Source organism: Cheilinus undulatus, linkage group 9, assembly GCF_018320785.1.
Source record: "Cheilinus undulatus linkage group 9, ASM1832078v1, whole genome shotgun sequence".
In the NCBI taxonomy this organism is placed as follows: Eukaryota; Metazoa; Chordata; class Actinopteri; order Labriformes; family Labridae; genus Cheilinus; species Cheilinus undulatus.
The window spans coordinates 35,579,872-35,598,725 of record NC_054873.1 but is presented as its reverse complement, the minus strand read 5'-3'; the positions used below and the strand labels follow the sequence as shown (position 1 = coordinate 35,598,725).

General features: G+C 36.1%; 1 protein-coding gene across 1 annotated transcript in view; it reads right to left on the bottom strand.

The window, feature by feature from the left end:
- Positions 1-1,271: 1,271 nt before the first annotated feature.
- The window catches only part of sntb2 (syntrophin, beta 2), a 62,207-nt gene continuing 44,624 nt past the window's right edge, over positions 1,272-18,854 (bottom strand). The window contains exons 4-7 of the mRNA XM_041795727.1: positions 13,057-13,199; positions 12,147-12,343; positions 6,717-6,907; positions 1,272-5,394 (exon numbers count right to left, since the gene is read on the bottom strand). Coding sequence (XP_041651661.1) covers positions 5,302-5,394; positions 6,717-6,907; positions 12,147-12,343; positions 13,057-13,199 — 624 coding nt within the window. The 3' untranslated portion in view covers positions 1,272-5,301. The remainder of the gene's footprint in view (positions 5,395-6,716; positions 6,908-12,146; positions 12,344-13,056; positions 13,200-18,854) is intronic.

Sequence of the window (18,854 nt, the reverse complement as noted above, 5' to 3'; positions counted from 1 at the left end):
TGTTTACAGTCCAAATATGTTTTTATTACTAAGTCTTTTTTAGGCTTTGATTTAAAATATTTAAATTGTTATATTCATACATTCAGTTTATTTATCATTTATATTCAGTTTTCTCCAGTTTCACAACATACAGACGCTTCTACCAAGTCATTGCCGCCACCTAGTGCTTTGACTGGTGATCTACTAAAACTTTAAAAGCACCTCTCTTTAATATCAATTTAGAAGAATAAATAAATAAATAATGATGATAATAATAATAATAATAATAACCAGTGGTGGAAAAAGTACAAGACTTCAGTATTTAAGTCAAAGTAGCACTGAATTGGCTCTTGTACCTTAGTGCTAGTCAGGGTTAGATGCAAGCCTGGGTCGTGGCACAGCTACAGAATGGGCTGCCTCAGTGAAGTCTAACACCCTTACAGATTTTGTAAAAAGAAATGTTTTTAGAAAAGAAAACAGAGAAGCAATGGAATATTATAAGCCCTATAACCATGTTTCACATCCTTAACCCTGGAGCAGGGTCTCTTTAGCAGATCTTCAACTATTGCATTGTTGCAAGCCTTATTCATGAAGTATCAGGATGCATATATTAAACAGGGCATTTATTGAGGGCTGGAAAGAAACAAATTACATTTGCTCAAATTACTGTAATTGCATGGCTTTTTGTGGATTCATATTTTTTTGAGAATTCTTTAAAAATAGTTCTTTACTTTTACTTAGTATTTTGTGTATATAAAACACTTTAGACATAATGAGGAGGTCCAAACTTTCTGCCAACAAGAAAACAGCCAGTAGTTTGGTTTGAATTACACATGATGGTCAGTAGCACACAGCGAGTGATTCCAAATTTCATCCCAAAACAGCTGTTGCATTTTACTTTAGGTTGAGTCGAGCCTTATAATAAACAACCTGCTGGGAGATCCATATTCATTATCTGTAATTACACGTCAAGGGAAAGATTAAATTTCACTGTAGAAGCCCGATGGGCATCAAAAGTAGCTTTTCAGTGCTTTGAGTAAATTTTAAATGACTTACTTTTTACTTTTACTTGAGTAGATTTACAGACCAGTTATTCCACTTTTACTTTAGTAGCTTTTAACCAAAGTAAATGTATTTTTACTTAATTACAGTAGTCTTGTACTTTTTCAATCTCTGCATTTATGAAGCAAAAATGAGGGCACAACACAATATAAAACAGATTCTGCACTAAACAAAATAAAGTAAAAAATTATCTTGACAAAAAATACCGTCATAAACCACACATTAACCTGTTATTTGTAACAGTTTTATTTATAGATATTTACATCAGAGATTATTACACTGCTATCATACATTGTGAACTGTATCTTGGAAGGATGCCTAAAATACTTTGCATATGACTGAATTTTTGCAGCAGCAGCACTTTTTTTTAAACTTTTCAGTTCAAGGATTGTGTTGGACGCAAGCTGCCACGGACATATTACCTTTGGTTTAAAACCTCTTCTTTGAAGCATTGCTTTGCATAGACAGGATAGACATGAGTTCAGAACAGAGGGGAAAGTAGGATTAAATGACCTCAAAGAGGAGGAACCGAAAGTGTACATTCAAAGATTTGAAGGGGTTTCAAAGGTTAGTGCATTAATCTGAAAGAGGAATGGTGTGGAACTTGTTAAAAGCTGACCAACGTAACAGAAATCAGATCTGTGCAGAAACATGATTGACATGAAATGATGGACACAAAGCATTGCTTGAAATGTTGAAGGAACAAGAGTTTATGGGAGGTTAAATATAACTCAAACCGCCCTTGTACATGTTTTAAGGGAAGCAAAAAAGCCTGCTTCTCCTTTAGCACAGCCTCTCATTAACTACAGCTTTAAAAATGACCTATATAGATATAGAAACTACATGGATACACTATTCATCTTCAATAAAAAGACCAAAATATAATTCAATATCAGAAGGACATCATCAGAGTCCAGATTGGTTGCTGTGTCCTTTACTGGAGGACAGAGGGGTTATCTTGTTTTCCTGCTACACAACACTGCATTGTTTGAGGCCCAAAATAAAACAAAGGATCTATTGAGGGGTCACTTCAGAAACATGCATGTGAAGGTTATGAAAATATTTCACTACTGTCATGATGACCTCATTAATGAGTAAAGTCTTCACAGGCACTGGGCTGAACCGATAATTTGGAGGAATGATTTAGAATTAGTTTAGCCATTTTTAACTTAACATTAAAAACATACACCTAATGCAGGAAAATTGAACTTACTATTGACAGTATTCGCTAGATGTAGATTATTTTACAAGTTGTCTTAATAGGGTTAAAGCTTGTTGCTTTGGAAGACAAGTTTGACAAATAAAATTTTACCCCAGGTCCATTTACAAACTTTTTTCAGGTGCTCTAGACTAAATCCAAACAACTTTAATGGGAAATTGTCAGAGAAAGATAAACATTCACAGTTGACAGCAACAATTAAGGTTTTAAAACGGTCAGAACTTGGTTACTTTTTGGTTAACAATAATATAATAATGATAGAATCTATGTTAGTTAAATAATCGATACTGCTGAAAAGCACTAAAGCGTTAAGAAAATGACATCTGTCTCTTGCGACAGGTGCAAAGGGAGGGTGCGAAATCCATCAAAAATTGCAAGCAACTATTGGCACGATTTCTAACTTGCACAGATATGTTGGTAACATTTAGGTAGCAAATTTTGCCGATGTTTTTGTGGAACAGTGTTAATTTCCTTGACTAAAATATGACTAAAATGTTTGTTTTGTACCTTTTTCCATGAGGAAGACAAGACTAAGACCAGCAAAAATAGATCTTTGATGGTAAAAATCATTCAAGAGACTAAAATGAGACAATAACATCAGTGCTAGACTGTTGGACATTAAAAGTGACACTGATATATATCCACTGTGCATATATATTGTCAAAACACAAGCAGAGATGAGGTGAGAGTGCATTCAAAATATGTCAGTATTTTTTCTTGCAAAGTGTTGATTGTGCATTAATAAGGGTCTTTTACGTTGATATTCATTTAATAATTTGTGTGATTACATTAGTACAAAGAAAACAACTGTTCTGACTTAAAGTAAATACTAAAATATAAGGACTATCTATGGACTTAAATGTCAAAATACTTTTTTTTGAGTAAAACCAGACTAAAACTTAGAAGAGTGAATGACTTAATTGTGAATAAAAATAATGAACATTTTAATCTATAGACTGATGTTAAATTAAAAATATCTTCCAAAGTTAATAGCAATCAAGACAAAGTATAGGAGTTCCAAGCAATTTTGTCACTTCAAAACATGACAACACCCTTTTGATGCGTGGGGCCTATTTTTGTTGCCCTAGTACCAAAACAGATACTGACATTTAAAATTTTTTTTTCTAGTAATGTATCAAAGTTTGACTTATCACAATAAACCTGACAGACATTATCTTCAAACACCTCTGATCATTTCAATGGACATTATTTCAAACTGCAGCTTAAGGCTACGTTCAAACTGAGGCCTTAATGCTTAAAGTCCCTGTAAAGTTAAATCCAAACTATGTGCCTAAACACACTAGAAATGTTGGAATAAGGTTGTGGTAAAGATGTGAAAACACTGAGATCTACGTGTAACAGAATTTTTGATTTAGACCATTAGAAAGTTGTTCACCTCTTTCAATTCCAAATATCAGATAGGCATCTGATTTAGTGCCACATTTGAAAGTGGCCTGAAACTAATATGAAAAGATCAGATCCAGTGTGAATTGTGTTGTTCACACTGTCAGAAAAAAAATCAGCTACTGTCGCTGAGCAAAAACAAACAAACAAATCAGATTTGTGTCACTTTAAGCTGCAGTGTGAATGTAGCTTCAGACTTCAGTGGATTGGATTTCTACCAGGCCAAACTGCAACTATGCCACATCCTCTTCTTAGCAAGCCTGATCAGATATATATCTGACTAAATATACAACATTCAATTACATATTTTTCTGCTCTGAACATAATTGGATTGATTCTGGTTCATGTTTCTTATTCAGCTGTTTTATAGAAAACTGAGCAAAGACTATAAGAGGAGCCTGAAAGCTCAGCACAAAAGCAAGAAAGTGGACCTGGAGCAAAGATAATTTGTCAAACTCTTATGTGCTTTCTGAGGGGACTATGTAAGGAAACATGTTCAGTGATGTTCCTGCAGGATCATTAAAACACAATAGTAGGCTGTGTTGTTTGATGACCTGACTTGTCAAACAGTCTTCAGTCAGAGAAAAGCTGCTGTATGAATGGATGAATGGTAACAGGAGTAATCTCATGCAGAGTGGAATGTGATGATAGTGACACTGAGATGGCAATGTGGTAGTGTAGGTCAATAAGAGGAAGTAGCACACGATCAGGTCATATACCATCATCTGATACAGAGGTCAATGTCAGGAAGTCATGCTATCATGAGATATACACTTATAAAAAACAAATAATAAAAACGGAATAACACAGTTTACACTTTAAGAGTAATACTATTGCTTGTGTATGTTCGGAAACTTGAAATTCTCTTATTGTGTAGAATAAAAAAGAAAAAATTACAAAGTCTTTGACTACATGGAGAAAGGCACAGTTGGCAATCCTGATAATAACAATAGTTTAGGATAATGTGCTAAAAGGTGAGTCTATTAGGCACACTATCAAGCCAACAGAAGCGTGTAGAAGAAAGACTCACTTTGTTTCATTCAAACAATCTCAATCTCAATGAACTGCATTCTGACTCTAAAACAGCCTCTTTCTCTCACATGTCAACACTCTGACACACGCAGACATTAAAAGTACACTGGAAGGCTGTCATGGAATGATAGGCATCAAAAACAGGAAATATTCACCAGTCTGTGCTTCGCCATGGATTAACTGTCTAAAAAATCCTTCTTTTCCTTTACTTGAGTCAGCAACACTTTGCTTGAAGTGCTCTGCTAATAAGAACAACACATTGCCTTGGCTTATATTTTCTTTATCATAACCAGATGAACAGTAATCTGATTGTTAGAAGCTATCTTTTGTAAATGTCTCCTAACATGTTGTGACTTCAAGCAAAGAGCCTGGTATATCCCTTCACCTGACCCCATTGTTGAAAGAAGGCACATTTTTAAGACAATCAACAGTACACATTGTGGGTTAAATCTTCCCAGCAGCCCCACTGGACTCTTTCCTCTGCTGCAAAAAGGAAGAATAAAAAACAAAATATAAAAACATCCACCAGAATCATCATTTAGGGAGCGTCTCCCTTGCTGTGCCTTGGCCCAGTCTTTGAGTTAACGCTGCTGTAGTTTGTTGTTTCACGTCAGCAGGCCCATGCGAGTGAGCTTGGCCGACAGGAAGGAGTGGAGGACGAAAACCACCGGCTTTGGGCCAGAGTGGAGGTCAAACACCTGTGGGATTAAAGGAGGGAGGAAGTGAGGGAGGAAATGGAAAGAGAAATCAGCAGGGGGCATGGCAGAGAGACAGAAGGATGTTAGAAACTGTAAAATGTTGCTGTAATAAAATACATGACACCCACAAATCTGTTCACTTTGAAACTTTTTAAATTAAAAAATAACAAAATATTTAAAATATCTAAAATAGTTTATGCTGTTGATAGAATATGTAGTTTGATAAAAGATGTATAGTAGTTTTTAAGGAAACCATCCTGCTTATTAAAGCAAATATCTAATCAGCAAATCACATGGCAGCAACCAGTGCTTTTAAGCATGTAGACATGGTCAAGTCTGGTTTAAACTGAGCATTATAGTGGAGAAGAAAGGTGATTCAAGTGACTACATATTTATCTAAACCAGTTACAAAGCAAAAATATTGGAAAGTTTGTGCTTCCAGATCATATACTGTGACAACTTTCTGCATTTTCCTTGCTGGAAATATGAAGACATCATCTAAGGTTTAAAACAATTTCATTTGTAATCCCTACATTTTCAGGTTTTCACATATTTTCCCCATTTAGCAGATTGTTAAAGATCCACAAAGTTTTGCTCACAAACTGAACTTTCCAACAATCTGTTGTTGTAGCATAAAATTAATTTACAAGGTGTTAAATCATGTGATTGTGTCTGAACAATATTACATTTAGATTTTCTCCACATCAACATTATAATAGTTTTGGATTTTTATTTTTATTTTTTATTTTTATTTTTATTTCGTTTTCACTTTCAGTGCTTGATTTCAGTTTAGTTTTTATTAGCTTTGACTACTGGTTTGTTAGTCTAGTTTTGTTTCAATTTTGCAAAAAATGCTTTGTTTTAGTTTAGTTTTTATTAGTTTTAGCCTTTTATAGATAGATGTTGGGGCTAAGTCAGTGTCATACATTTTTAAAAACATATCAAAACAGGCTACTCTTCACTCATCATTTTATTTACTTAAAGATGATGTTTGAATACAGCTCCAGACATAAAACTACCACTGTGTGAAGTCTTAACCAATCAGATCAGGCAATTTTACACGCTCCAGACTTGGGTGTCGGTGCCAGTCAGTATGGTTGTGTCAAAGACTTAAACTAAGGATATTTGTCTCCATTTTTATTTTATTTTAGTTAGTTTTGTGAGTGCCCTATACAGTTTAGTTAGTTTTCGTTTTTTTGGTAAAGCTTAGTTTTCATTTAGTTTCAGTTATCTAAAATGATTTTTGAATTTAAGTTTTAGTTATTTAGTTAGTTTTAGTCAACTATAACAACCTTGCTCCACATCATCTACTCTGAACTCACCATTTCTCCCTCTGGACCTCCAAAGTCGAGGTAAAGATTCCGGATTCCGTCATCGGCCGACATTTTCAGCTTCTCATAAGGGTATCTGTACAGCACGGCGCCCCCTGTAGGTTCTACTGGCTCCCTAGTTACAGTGAAGCCTTTCTCATAGTGCAGCGTCAGACGGACATCCTGTCTGTTCAAGGTGCAACCTGGAGAGAGAGAGGGAGAGAGAGAGAGAGAGAGAGAGAAGGGGTTAAGAATGGCAGGTGTGTGGGTGAACCTGTGTGACCTGAATGTAAACGCACTGACATTAGGCTAACTTAAATAACGCTGAAGTCTCTAGTAGTCCATACTCTAGTAGTATGTATATTGATGAATTACTATCTCATCCATATTCCTGTTTAGTTTCTTTAATTGTGTGGATTCTGCTGATGTTGTCTGCATGTCACGTTCTGTCTTCTTATCTTTTCTTTGGGTTGTTGCTTTGTTCTTCTGCTTGCTTCTGCACTTGTCAAAGCACTTTGTAAACCCATGTTTTTAAAAGTGCTATACAAATAAAGTTATTATTATTATTATTAGTCACTCAACATGTTGGTAATTTTGTATTTTTTAGCCAGTCCCTCATTTCAAATGTTTGTGGTAAAAAAAGACTTTTAAAACAGATTCAGTTTTTAATAACTAAGTTAGCTTTGAAGCGGGTTTTGTAAAAACAGCGTGCACTGTTTTCTCCACATGATCTTTTCTATAATTCTGTGAGAACCGTCTGTGTGGTCAGTGACAAAAACAAACACCTTAAATGGACTCTCTTTAATAAACCACATTTGTCCAAAGGATTATGTTGCATCCATTACATCCTGTTTTTGTGACTGGCGACTAAAGCCGTCTACTACAGCAGTTTTAAACCTTTTAGTCATTTAGACCCCAAAGTATGTTAAACATGGCCCGGTTTTAAAAAAAAGCTGAATCCCTTGTAACAGTGGTGCTGTTACACAACACCCCCTGCATAATAATGTACTGAGACAATGAAAGTCTACATCTTTCTAATCTGTATCTGACGCTCCTCTCTACTGCAGTATAAAGACAACTGGATCTTTTATATAAAGCCCTTCCTGCTGCATCTGTGAGGTAATGTGATCTGAAAGCATTTCCATGTGTCTCTCTGTTACTCCACTGTCCTACATGTTTCTGCACAACTGTGCGTTTGTGTAGTAGCAGGACAGGGAAGAGGGGAAAAAAAAAGACTGAAGCTTTCCAGTGCTGTTCCGGCAGCCAACTATTGTTCAGCACAGTGAAAACATTCCCCTCTGTTGGCTCCAACTTCTGCTTTTCCAACACAGAGCTGCTCTTTCTGAACTGCTGCACACTGCTGGTGAGCCAAGAGCTAAGAAGAGCTTCCTGAAAAAGTCAAAGAACTTTTATGTGCAAAGGCATTCAAAGGCTTTTAAAAGGATTTATCTGTGTCGACCTAAAAAGAGCCATGTTGGGTCCAGGCTATGAACAAATGTATGTAAAACTCAGGACTGTTCCTTCTGTTTCTGCACATCTCTGAAATCAAATTTAAAAGATTTTTTCAACCCAAAAATGAAAAAAAAACACCACTTTTGCACCATGGACCTTCAGCACTTTTAAGGTTTGTTTTTTTTTGTTATTAGATCCCCATTAGCACCAGCAGAAGTATTGACTATTCTTCCTGGGGTTTGATACATATGCAGTGATACACACCATTAAAAATAATTGATTTGAAGTATTTCTGTCTTTGCATGTCTTGTGTATTACCTAATAATCATTGTTCCCCAACATTTCCCTGCATTTTACCTTCAAGCCAAATTTCCTTGACAGGCATTTCCTTCTCTCTGCTAAGTCGTCTATGAATGTGTAGATAATACATTGCCACACGTGCCATTACAGGTCAAAACAACAAACAAATCCTCCAAAAAACGAATAACTATCATATAATGTTGACTAGACTCCCAAGACTTGAGTATTCTGATGTGTCAAAATATGATTTCAAACTTCATGCCATTCATAATAAACTTTTAAGACATTTTATGATCCTTTTCCCTTCACTTTTTAAAACTTAAAAGTTGGTTTTACATGAGGGACCTCAGCCCAGATAAGAGTACACTTGACCACCGACACCGTAAAACCGAACAGCTGAAGACTGTTAAAAATGAGTTGTGTTAACTTATAATCCAAAATCGCTTTTTCAGCACTATTTTTCTGAGTTGATTGAGATTATTTTTAGTTTTAAGAAAACAGTACTCAATTATTTTAAGTATTTTTTTGTCATTGTACTCAAATTATTTGACATTAATCTATTAATCTGCAGAGTTTTCCCTGAGTGCCTCTGGGCAGTAGACAGTTTTGCACCATGAGTGAAGTTACTGACTCAGAGATTCCCACCTGTGGGTTGCAACCACAGTACACAATGGTATACTAAAGATTACAGTTTATGATGGAAGGGTAGTAAATGAGAAACATGTAGCTTTATGAAAAATACTTCATGTTGTTTTGAGTGAGATTTAAAAAAATTTATAAGTGTAGGAGTTTCCACCACGTAGTTTAACTTTAAAAAGTTAACAGAACTGGATTAGAAAAATTGAGTTGATGTAACTTAAAATGGCAAAGTATCTGCTAAAAAATAGATAGTGTTTATTCACCGAGTATTACTTAAAATTTTTACTTAATCAGTTGCCTCTTGTATTTTAAGTTTTATTTACTCATCAGGGATGACTTTTTTGAGTCTACTTAAAAATGTTACTACTAAAATTACTTACTAAAATTACTACTACCACTACTAACACTAAATTTTGAGAATCTTTAACTTGTTCAGCTTTACAGTGCAGCTGACAACCCAAGTGGCTGTTATGGTTGCTTCTCATTCTCGGTGAAATTGCAAACTGACTACATGCACACATCATCAACTGTAGGTGAACCTACATCCTTTTGTTAAAAGGTTTGTTTAATAAGGCTTCCATACGGCTAACTAGGACATAATGACAAAGATGGTCAACAGAACAGCTCTGCAGGGATGCAGTTCCCTCCTCCACCGTACATGGGCCAAAATAGAAAATTAAAACACACATCAAACAAATGTATATCAATCATGGTTTTTGTCTTAGAAGTTAAACACCTTTTTCCTGATTTATGTTTAAGTCTGCAATTTCCAAGAAGTATAAAATCTCCTTCTATCCAGTCTCTGGTGTAAAGTTACACCACAAGCACACATGGATTGATCATATCAGGAACACGTGTCTAAATGACCTCCTTCCACTCTATTGTGTTTTAGAGCTATAGTATGTGCACAAGGTGTTAAAATACAAAAACACAAGAGCTGACCACAAGTCTTTAAAAAGGAGAAAAGGCACACAAACATGTAAACTTTCAATCCGAGAATTAAATTTTCCCCTTTAGCTCAAATGTGACACTGTTTTCAGTGCAGTGGGAATATTTTTCCCATAGTCACTCATTCTTCTAGCTTTGTAATTTTAGCACAATCGTTAAATTTTTTTCTAATTAAATATTTAGGCATCACAGTCTGTGAACACTCTGGAAGAGAGGTTCTTGGCTGAAAGAAATCCCCCCATTAATCAACTACGAATTCTGATTCTGTTTAAAATGATTGCTTGGGCTTCTTTTATTTAGTGGTGGAAAGATGTCAATTTTTGTTTACTTTAACCTGCAATAACTTTAATCATTAATAATCATTTAATCCATTTGGTGGCAGCAGAAATCAGCCAGCAGCAATGCTTACATATTCATTCTGATACAAAGTGACAGAGGAATTCATTTGGGGTCACATTTTTGTTCACTGTTGCTTTGGCTCTGCTTCGTCTCCATCAGCTAACAAGGAGATTTGGTGGCCAAATTCTTCACTCTGTTCACCTGTTAGTCTATGAGCTGCTTAGAACTGGAAAGAGAGCACAGCTACTGGCTATGCTTGTTACTGATTGCAATAATCTTAAGTAGAGCAGTTTATCTTACACCAACAGTCAATGAATGTAAAAGAAACCCAAAAAGATGCTGAAAGCTGCTCAAAATTCAGTAGAGCTGATGGTACTGAGAGCTTTTGGGCTCCTGGTTTTGAGCTTTTTTCATTTTTGCAGTTTTCACTCATTAAAGGTGGATCATTTCTAGTTTCATGGAAATCAAAAATAAGCACTGAAAGCACTCCTGTTAGGGCCATATCAATGTAAATAATGTGAATACTTTTTAATCATTACTGATGAATTACTAAGACTGTAAATTATGAAACTAGGTGAGACTGTGCAAGTATACAGACATTTCACTGAATATAAGAAATATCAAAATCTACTGGATTTTTGCTGATATCTTATGTGCCGATATTCACAGATTAATTTCAGCTGATACCAATACTGATATTTAATGTTCAAGTATTTCAGACCTAAAACTTCAGTCATTTGAACACTTTGAGATTCAAAGAGGAACAAAGAAACAAATTTAAGTCCTGAAAACACCTTGAAGTGTAAGGAATAAGGATGAATGAGCCCGTTGAATGAGCTGAAGCCATGCCCGCTCAGGAGAAGTACAATCCTTTCAAATTTAACCCTGTTGTATCATATTTGATACATACTTTTATGATACCTCTTTCTAATCAATATGATCAACAAATTACAAAAAAAAAATCTGATTACAATCTGATAAATGATAAAAATGCCCTCAAAAACACCTAATGTATCAAATGAGATTAAAAAACATATCTATGCTCAAATTTATGGAAATTTTGATTTTTTGGGGGGGGATTTCAGTAGAAAGTGAAATAAACATTTCAGTTCCAAAAAAATGAGAATTTTCTGGGTATAAATTGTGTATTTAGGCTTTAAAGGGTTACAAAAGTTTCAATCTGAATGGAGGAAAGCACTCACACCATGAGCCTGCCCCTTGATCTTACATTGACCTTGTGAACAGGGCGCAGTGGCCTTGCTCTGTGCCAGAGAAGTCTGTTGTCTGGCTTAAATCTCTGTTATAGTGCTTTAAATGATACATACACCACTGTGGCTGATAGATTTGGTAAATTTACCTCACAGTGAACAAAAAGCAGCATTTAACTGACTGTTAACTTTCAATAAAGGCAGTGACATCAGCTAACAGCAGACTGTACTGAGTTGAACTGCTCTGTGATTTTATATTGTAGTGTTAGAGGGGAGGGGTCATTCCCCACTGTGGGCTCATGACATCATGAGCCCACATATTTGCCCTGCCCAAATTGAACCAAGCCAGGAAAGAGGTGAAAAACTTTCTAATGGTCTCAATCCAAAATTCAGTCACATGTAGATCTCAGTGTTTTCACATGTTTACAGCAACGATATTCCAACATTTCTAGTCTAAGTAAGACAAAAAATTGTATTTCCCTTACAGGGTCTTTAAAAAAAAGACTGCATTAAGTCTGTTTAAATCAAGACTGATCGACGTCTGTCCGTCACTCACCGATGGAGACTTCCTTGATAATCTCAGCAGCAGCGTGAGCACCCTGCACAAGCGCTCGCGTCCATGAAGACAGATCCCAGTGGGTTTCCACTCGGAAGACATGGGACTCGATGCCCCGCCCTGTGCCCGTCCGAGTGGCGAACACCAGGTCAGCACCCTGGGCAGGAGAACCTCGGGCATTACCAGAATGAACCAATCTGGACGAAGAAAGACAAAAATAAAAACACATTAAACTTCTCAGAGATAAAAACCGCAACCAATAATTATCTGTGCTTGCAAGATGTTAATTGTTGAGCTTTTCATAAATTGTTTATTAACCACTTAGAATTCTGGGTGAAATGACTCAAAAACTCCCACCCAGGTCTACCCAAATTAAACTGAATGCTGTGTTTGACCCACTGGAGTACAAACACAGGTGCCTTTAGAGAGGTAGCAGGGAAATTTCTTCCAAAACTGTCAGACTCACTGTATCTGTTACTGGTATTGAGTAAAATGACAAAAAAATAGTTTTTCCTTTGTTTCATTCTTGCACTTCAGTAGTGACACATGTGTTGTTTCTATTTCTCCCTGGTGTGGTTTCCCCTTTGATATTTCCCTAAAAATAAAAAAAGAAGCATGACTCACATTTGCATTATGAAAACCTCGGAAAATTTTATCTCTGACCTTACCATGACCTAAAACTTTTTTGCTTCTATATGAATGTGTAAACTTAACAGTTTGATGCACATTTATGGGCACCACCTTGTAGGAAAAATAGTCAGCAGTTGACTTGTAAAAAATGCCCCATACAGAGTATTTATAAGAGTTTTATAAGAGTTGTGTTGTGAGGTAAGGCAGAGCCATGAGCTTCAGCATTTAAACTCTGACAGTGTAAAACTATCTGAGTCACCCTGATGTGTTTTATCTCTACCTGGTGGCGAGCAGCGGGTGTGTTAGCAGAGGCATGGACCAGGACTCTCTGCTCCACGGCACTGATTCAAACAGCAGGATGTCCTTCTCTGTCAGAGCCATGACCACCGGCTTGTACTGCTGCCGTCCACCTTCTAACTGGACCTGAAGGAGAAAGAAAATATGGATTTATCATGGCTTGTACTGTATATCAAGTTGTATATCAACAGTTGTCTGAGGAATGAAGCCAAAAAAGTTCCCCTCTGATTGGCAGTATAGCTCTTAACTCTATCCTATTCATGTTAACAGATGGGACATGGAGCAAACTATACAGTTCAAATACAAGTCAAATACATTTTTTTTTCATACATACATTTTGTTGTGATAGTACATCATATAAATTTCTCATATATATATTTATATCATTATATATTTCATGTTGACTATAATAAAAAGTGAAAGTCTTCATTGAATTTAAGTGTTTTAAGGTGTATCCACTCTTGCCTCACAAGACAGTCTTTATTCTAAACCACTCATTTTTAAACTAACCATAATCGAATAATGTGACTTTCATGCAAGAAGCAGATTATTGTTTGTTGAAAAACGAGTTGACAACTATGTTTTCCTTTTGCATTCCCACCACAAATGGATGCCTACATCTTCACCAGATTATCAAATAACAGTTGGATGCTCAAATTTTCCTGGGGTAGGACCCTAAGACATCCTCTTTATTACTTGTGTCTTATTTTTTTTCAGTGAACCAGACGGTGAGGCAAGCTTTTGAGGTTTAGGCTGTCTACTCCACTGTCTGTGGAAAGCCCCGCTTGAGTGTGATAATACAATTACACAACTGTTCAATGACAAAGCAAACACAGTACATGAAAACTAATTCTAATTTAGTTTTTCCACCAATTCAGCTAGTTCCATACTTAAACTGCAAATGAGCAGTTGGTGAAAACCCAAACCTTCTCCTGCACCCCTGCTACTTTGTGTTCATGGTTACCAGAGACCAACTGTGTGCTTTTATTTGTATGTCTTAATTTATCATGCAGCAAGTCTAATGAGATTCTTCACATAATTCAATAAGCACAAACTCTGCTGTATTTACATATGAGGACATTACACCGTTGATTTCCTACAACATAGTAATAATTTCTAATGACTGATTTTATATTTATTTGTCCAGAATGTCTGATTCTGCATGAAATGTTTAGAGGATTTGCTATAAAGTTTTCAGGAATTTCATGGAATTTTTAGGGAATTTGTCTGGATATTTTGGGAAATTTGTTTTGTATTTTTCGAATATTTACATGGAAATGTTGGTGATATGTTAGTATATTTTAGAGAGTTTCATTTGAAGTTTTTTTGGGGGAAATGTGTTGTTTTTATGGAAATTTGGGAATTTTAAATGTGTTTGGAGGGATTAGACATTTTAAAGCATTTACATGGAAATGTGGGAAATGTATGTGTAATTTTGGAGAATTCTATTCAACTTTTGGGGGGAATTTGATTTGGAATTGTGAGGTAATTCAAGAAAATTTGGGGGAATTTATTTGTAAACATTTTAGAATTTTAAAAATTTGGTGGGAGTACTGGGCTTCAGACTTTTAATGGAAATTTCAGGGAATTTGTTTGGATGTTTGAGGTGACATTCAATCATTTTCATGGAATTTATTTGTGCTTTTGTATTGATTAGAAATTTCAGGGGAAATTTGATTTGAAATTTTTGAGATTTTTTATGACAGTTTATGGGAAAGTTTTTATTGGAATGTTTAGACAATTGGTTCCCAACTGGGGTTCCAAGACCCCCTAGGGAGGTGACAAAGACCTCAGGAGGATACGAGGCTTTTTCTGCTCAGAGGTTTTAAAAATTAGACTTTACACAACCTTAACAAAATCATGATAAATCCCCTTTAAAATTAATTTATATTAAGAGTTTTTGTTATGAAAAATATATGTAAGCCTATTTTACCAGAATTTTTATCCAAGATACAATTAAAATCAGTGTTGATAATGTATCATTTTTTTTCCTGTGGGTCCTGAGGGGCCTCAGCTTCTAAGTAATTAGTAGAGGGGGCTCCAAGGAAAACAGGATGGGAACCACTGGTTTAGAAGATCTGATGTAGTTTCAATTAAACAGATGGGGAATATTTGACAAAATTTAGCCTAGTCTTTAGATGAAATGTTTTTTTAGTTTTAGTATGATTTTAGACATTTCTACCCTTTTCAGTTTTAGTCTAGATTTAGTTGATGAAAACTCAAAATCATTTTAGTCTAGTTTTAGTCCATAAAAACCCCTCACATTTTAGTCTTTACTTTTAGTTCAATCATTTATTCTCTTGCCTATATCTGATACCAAATCATGGTTGTATGTTCTATGTACTCTGCTAAACCTGGGGTCCCTGCTTTCTACAGCTGAGAGGCAGAATAGCTATAGATGCATTTTTTTGATAGATTTACCCACAGCGGAGAAATATTACAGATTTTGAAAGTCAGACAAAAACTATAGAACACTTTAGTCTATCTTCAGTCATTTTGACAAAAACTAATCTTACTTTTTGCCAGTTTTAATCATCACAGATCTATTTTTGTTAGTCTTAGTCTAGTTTTTGTCATGGAAAAAATCTGTCAACGAACATTTTTAGTCATAGTTTTAGTCAACGAAATTAACACTGGTACATTAAATAGAATTCTTTAAAATGATGTTTAAGAATTTTCAAAGAAATTTCAGGTAGTATCTTTGAAATTTTAGGTTCTTTCTGTGGAATTTGGAAAGGAAAATTTCAAAGAAATTTACAAGTTCTGGAGGAAATTTTGTTGATGCTTGGCTTTAACAAGCTTTTATCATCCATCATCAAAATTACTCCATCATACCTCTCTCAATGACTAACACCATTTCTTACTGACTGAAGACTCTCCACACCTCACCAACTGGCTCACACGGCCAAAACATCTGCTCTAAAACTGATCCAGTGCAGTATTTTCTACACAAACAGGACCTTCAGTAACCTTGCAAAGCAGATGGATACACCCGTTTCCCTGTTTCTCACTGGCAAATCCATCTTGCAAAGCTTCTGTCTGAACTGCTTGGGCCAGGTTAGAAAGTGACAGGCCCAATCAGCAACGAGGGGCAGTACTTTCGGGCGTGGTGGAGTCGTGACGTAAGCAAGCAGCAACAAGAGGCCGGTGGAGATATGGTGGAAGACATTAGCGTGGATACTGCTAAAGCGCAAGTTTTATCAGAACTTGCCGACACTTCTTTATTTTCTTTTAAAAAACAACATAAGTCATGTACTGACATGTCCATAGTTGCCATGGTTCGTGTTATGCAGTTCTCTATGGATTCACTCCCTGGTAGCGGCTACGTAGCATGTTTTGTTGCTCTGATTGGCCCGTAAAGATGTGACAGACAGAACGTTCATCCAATCGCCCTCCGAGGATTTTTTCAAAGCCTCTGCCCTTCCCCAAATGCTGTGTATGAAAGTTTTTCCAGATGGATGTGTGAAACAAATCCATCTGGCATGTCAGGTTAGACCTTCAGTAGACTTGTGGACATTATTATTTGCAAAACCTATCTCCTGTTCAAAGACATGGCTGAGTTTTTAATCTTATAAGGCCCTACTGATCTCAATAAGTGGAAAAAACTAAAGATGCATTCCAAACAAAAGCTCAACTGTTATATATAAAACAGTATTCATAGCTCAAAAATCAAAACAACATAAGACCTTAAAATTGTATTTCTTACTTCACATTTTGATCCTTAATTAACAAATCTAGCTACAGACTTCCTGCAAATCAGCCATTCAAAGATTGCAACACATGACTGAAAAAGACACTTTAAGGTAAGTTAATGTGCTTCAATGGTGAACAAGTATAGTGGCATACTTTACAGTGTACAAGAACAATGATGTGTTTAAAAAGTGTACAGCCGTTTATTGCCCCTGACAGCTTGACCTGAATTTTTAACACTGTTGTAAAAATAGACCAGCGTGTGTTGGTTTGAGTCATGGCTGAGTGGAGTACCAGTGGAGTTATGCTAAAAATTGATGACATTAAATGAGACAGTGTGCAGAGTGTAGCTGCTGAGAGAAGGTGGGTTTAACAGGAAACAGTGCTGTGCAGCGGAAACTTAGCATTGGTGTTTCCTGCTTTAAAACGGTCCAGATAAACACAGTCAGACATCCATACATTCAACAGGAGCATGAATGACCACTTCATCAAAGTAAAATGATAACATTCACAGTAAGTGTCCTGTTCCTGGCCTTGGCTCGCAATTCATTTAGGAAAACACACTCTTCCTGTGTGCAGCTGCGTTTCAAAAAGAATACCACTGTTTGTGTTTGAGGTCTGGGTTTAAGCAGTGACGTAGGTGTAATGAAACAGGTACTGTAGCAAAGTAAGCCAACAGACCAGATTAAACCACTTTCTTTAGAGAGCATCCCGTGTTTCATCTATATCAAATATAAAAATGCACAACAATGCCTTTAATTAATCTAGATGCAGACCTATATCCAACAATCTCTATTGTACCAGGATCCTTGAAATTCTAGATTTATGCAGTTAGAGTTCCTCTCCATAACTTCACTTCAGTCAAGACCCCTTTGACAAGAACAAATATGATTTGGGGATTATAAATATTTTCTTTAGCAATTAATTTGAACGTGTTGATGTTCATATTTGGCAGTGGGGCTGTTCTGGGATCCTCCTGCCCTTTGACAAGCCTATGTGGAAAGCATTAACCAGGAACAGCACAAGTTCCTGTCTTTTCTGTGCCCACAAGGAAAGCCTGTGGGAGGGAATTGGCAAAACCTAACAGCCGAGCAGAGCTGCCACCAGTGACAACAGAATGACAATGCTTAAATCATAAGCAGATGAAAGGAGGAGCTGGGGTGGAGGAGGGTTGCAAAAAGCAGCAAAGCATAGCCAGGCTAGAGTACTTAAAATATGGTAGCGTGAGTACGATTAGCTAATAGTATGCCTGCAGTGAATCAACTAGCTGAGCTGATGAGGGCTTGCATGAGATCAGCTGGTCTCAATTATATGGCAGCGTTTGACTCTGTGGCTGCCTTAACTAATGCTATATGCTTGTTTTTGGTCACATTTTATGGACAGCTCTGTTGCAGCTATGCAGTACATGATCTCCTACATGCCTCTGACAAAAGACACCCCATCTCCCTTTAACAGACAGGACAAAATGAAGTGGAATAAAAGAACAATATTAAGCCCATTTCAATCCTATTTCTCAGGTTGATCCCAGATTAAAGTTTTTACTTGTTAACATATAGTCTTTTTAGCATTTACAAGGCTCATGGTGCTCTGACAGATTCTTCTCCTCCTTTAACTGAAGGTATGCTTTAAGGTCACATAATCAGAAGACAATACAAACTTGTTATACAGATGATACCCAGTTATACTTTTAATTGAAGGCATTCCAAACAAATCTGTAAAAGAAGAAAAAATGAAGCATGGCAGTAGCATTGTTAGGAATCTAGAAGTCTCATTTGGTGAGGATATTTTCTCCATATCCTTAAAAGACATGTTTTCAAGTACTGCCTTTTTAAAATCTGTATAATAACCCAAAAATCAGCTAAGTCCTATTAAAAAAGACAAAAATCTTGTTAGTGTCACACCTTTATCATTATCACTCACCTTCTGTTATGATTAAAACACTTTATATGGCTAATAATATGGTTGAAACTTCTATAAATAATGTAATAAGCATAGAGACTTTGCATCTTAAATATGATCTTAGCTGTTTCTATAAAATAGCTGTTGTCTGGATGTTATCCTGTCTGTCCATCTGCCTGTTTTGGTTTTTCA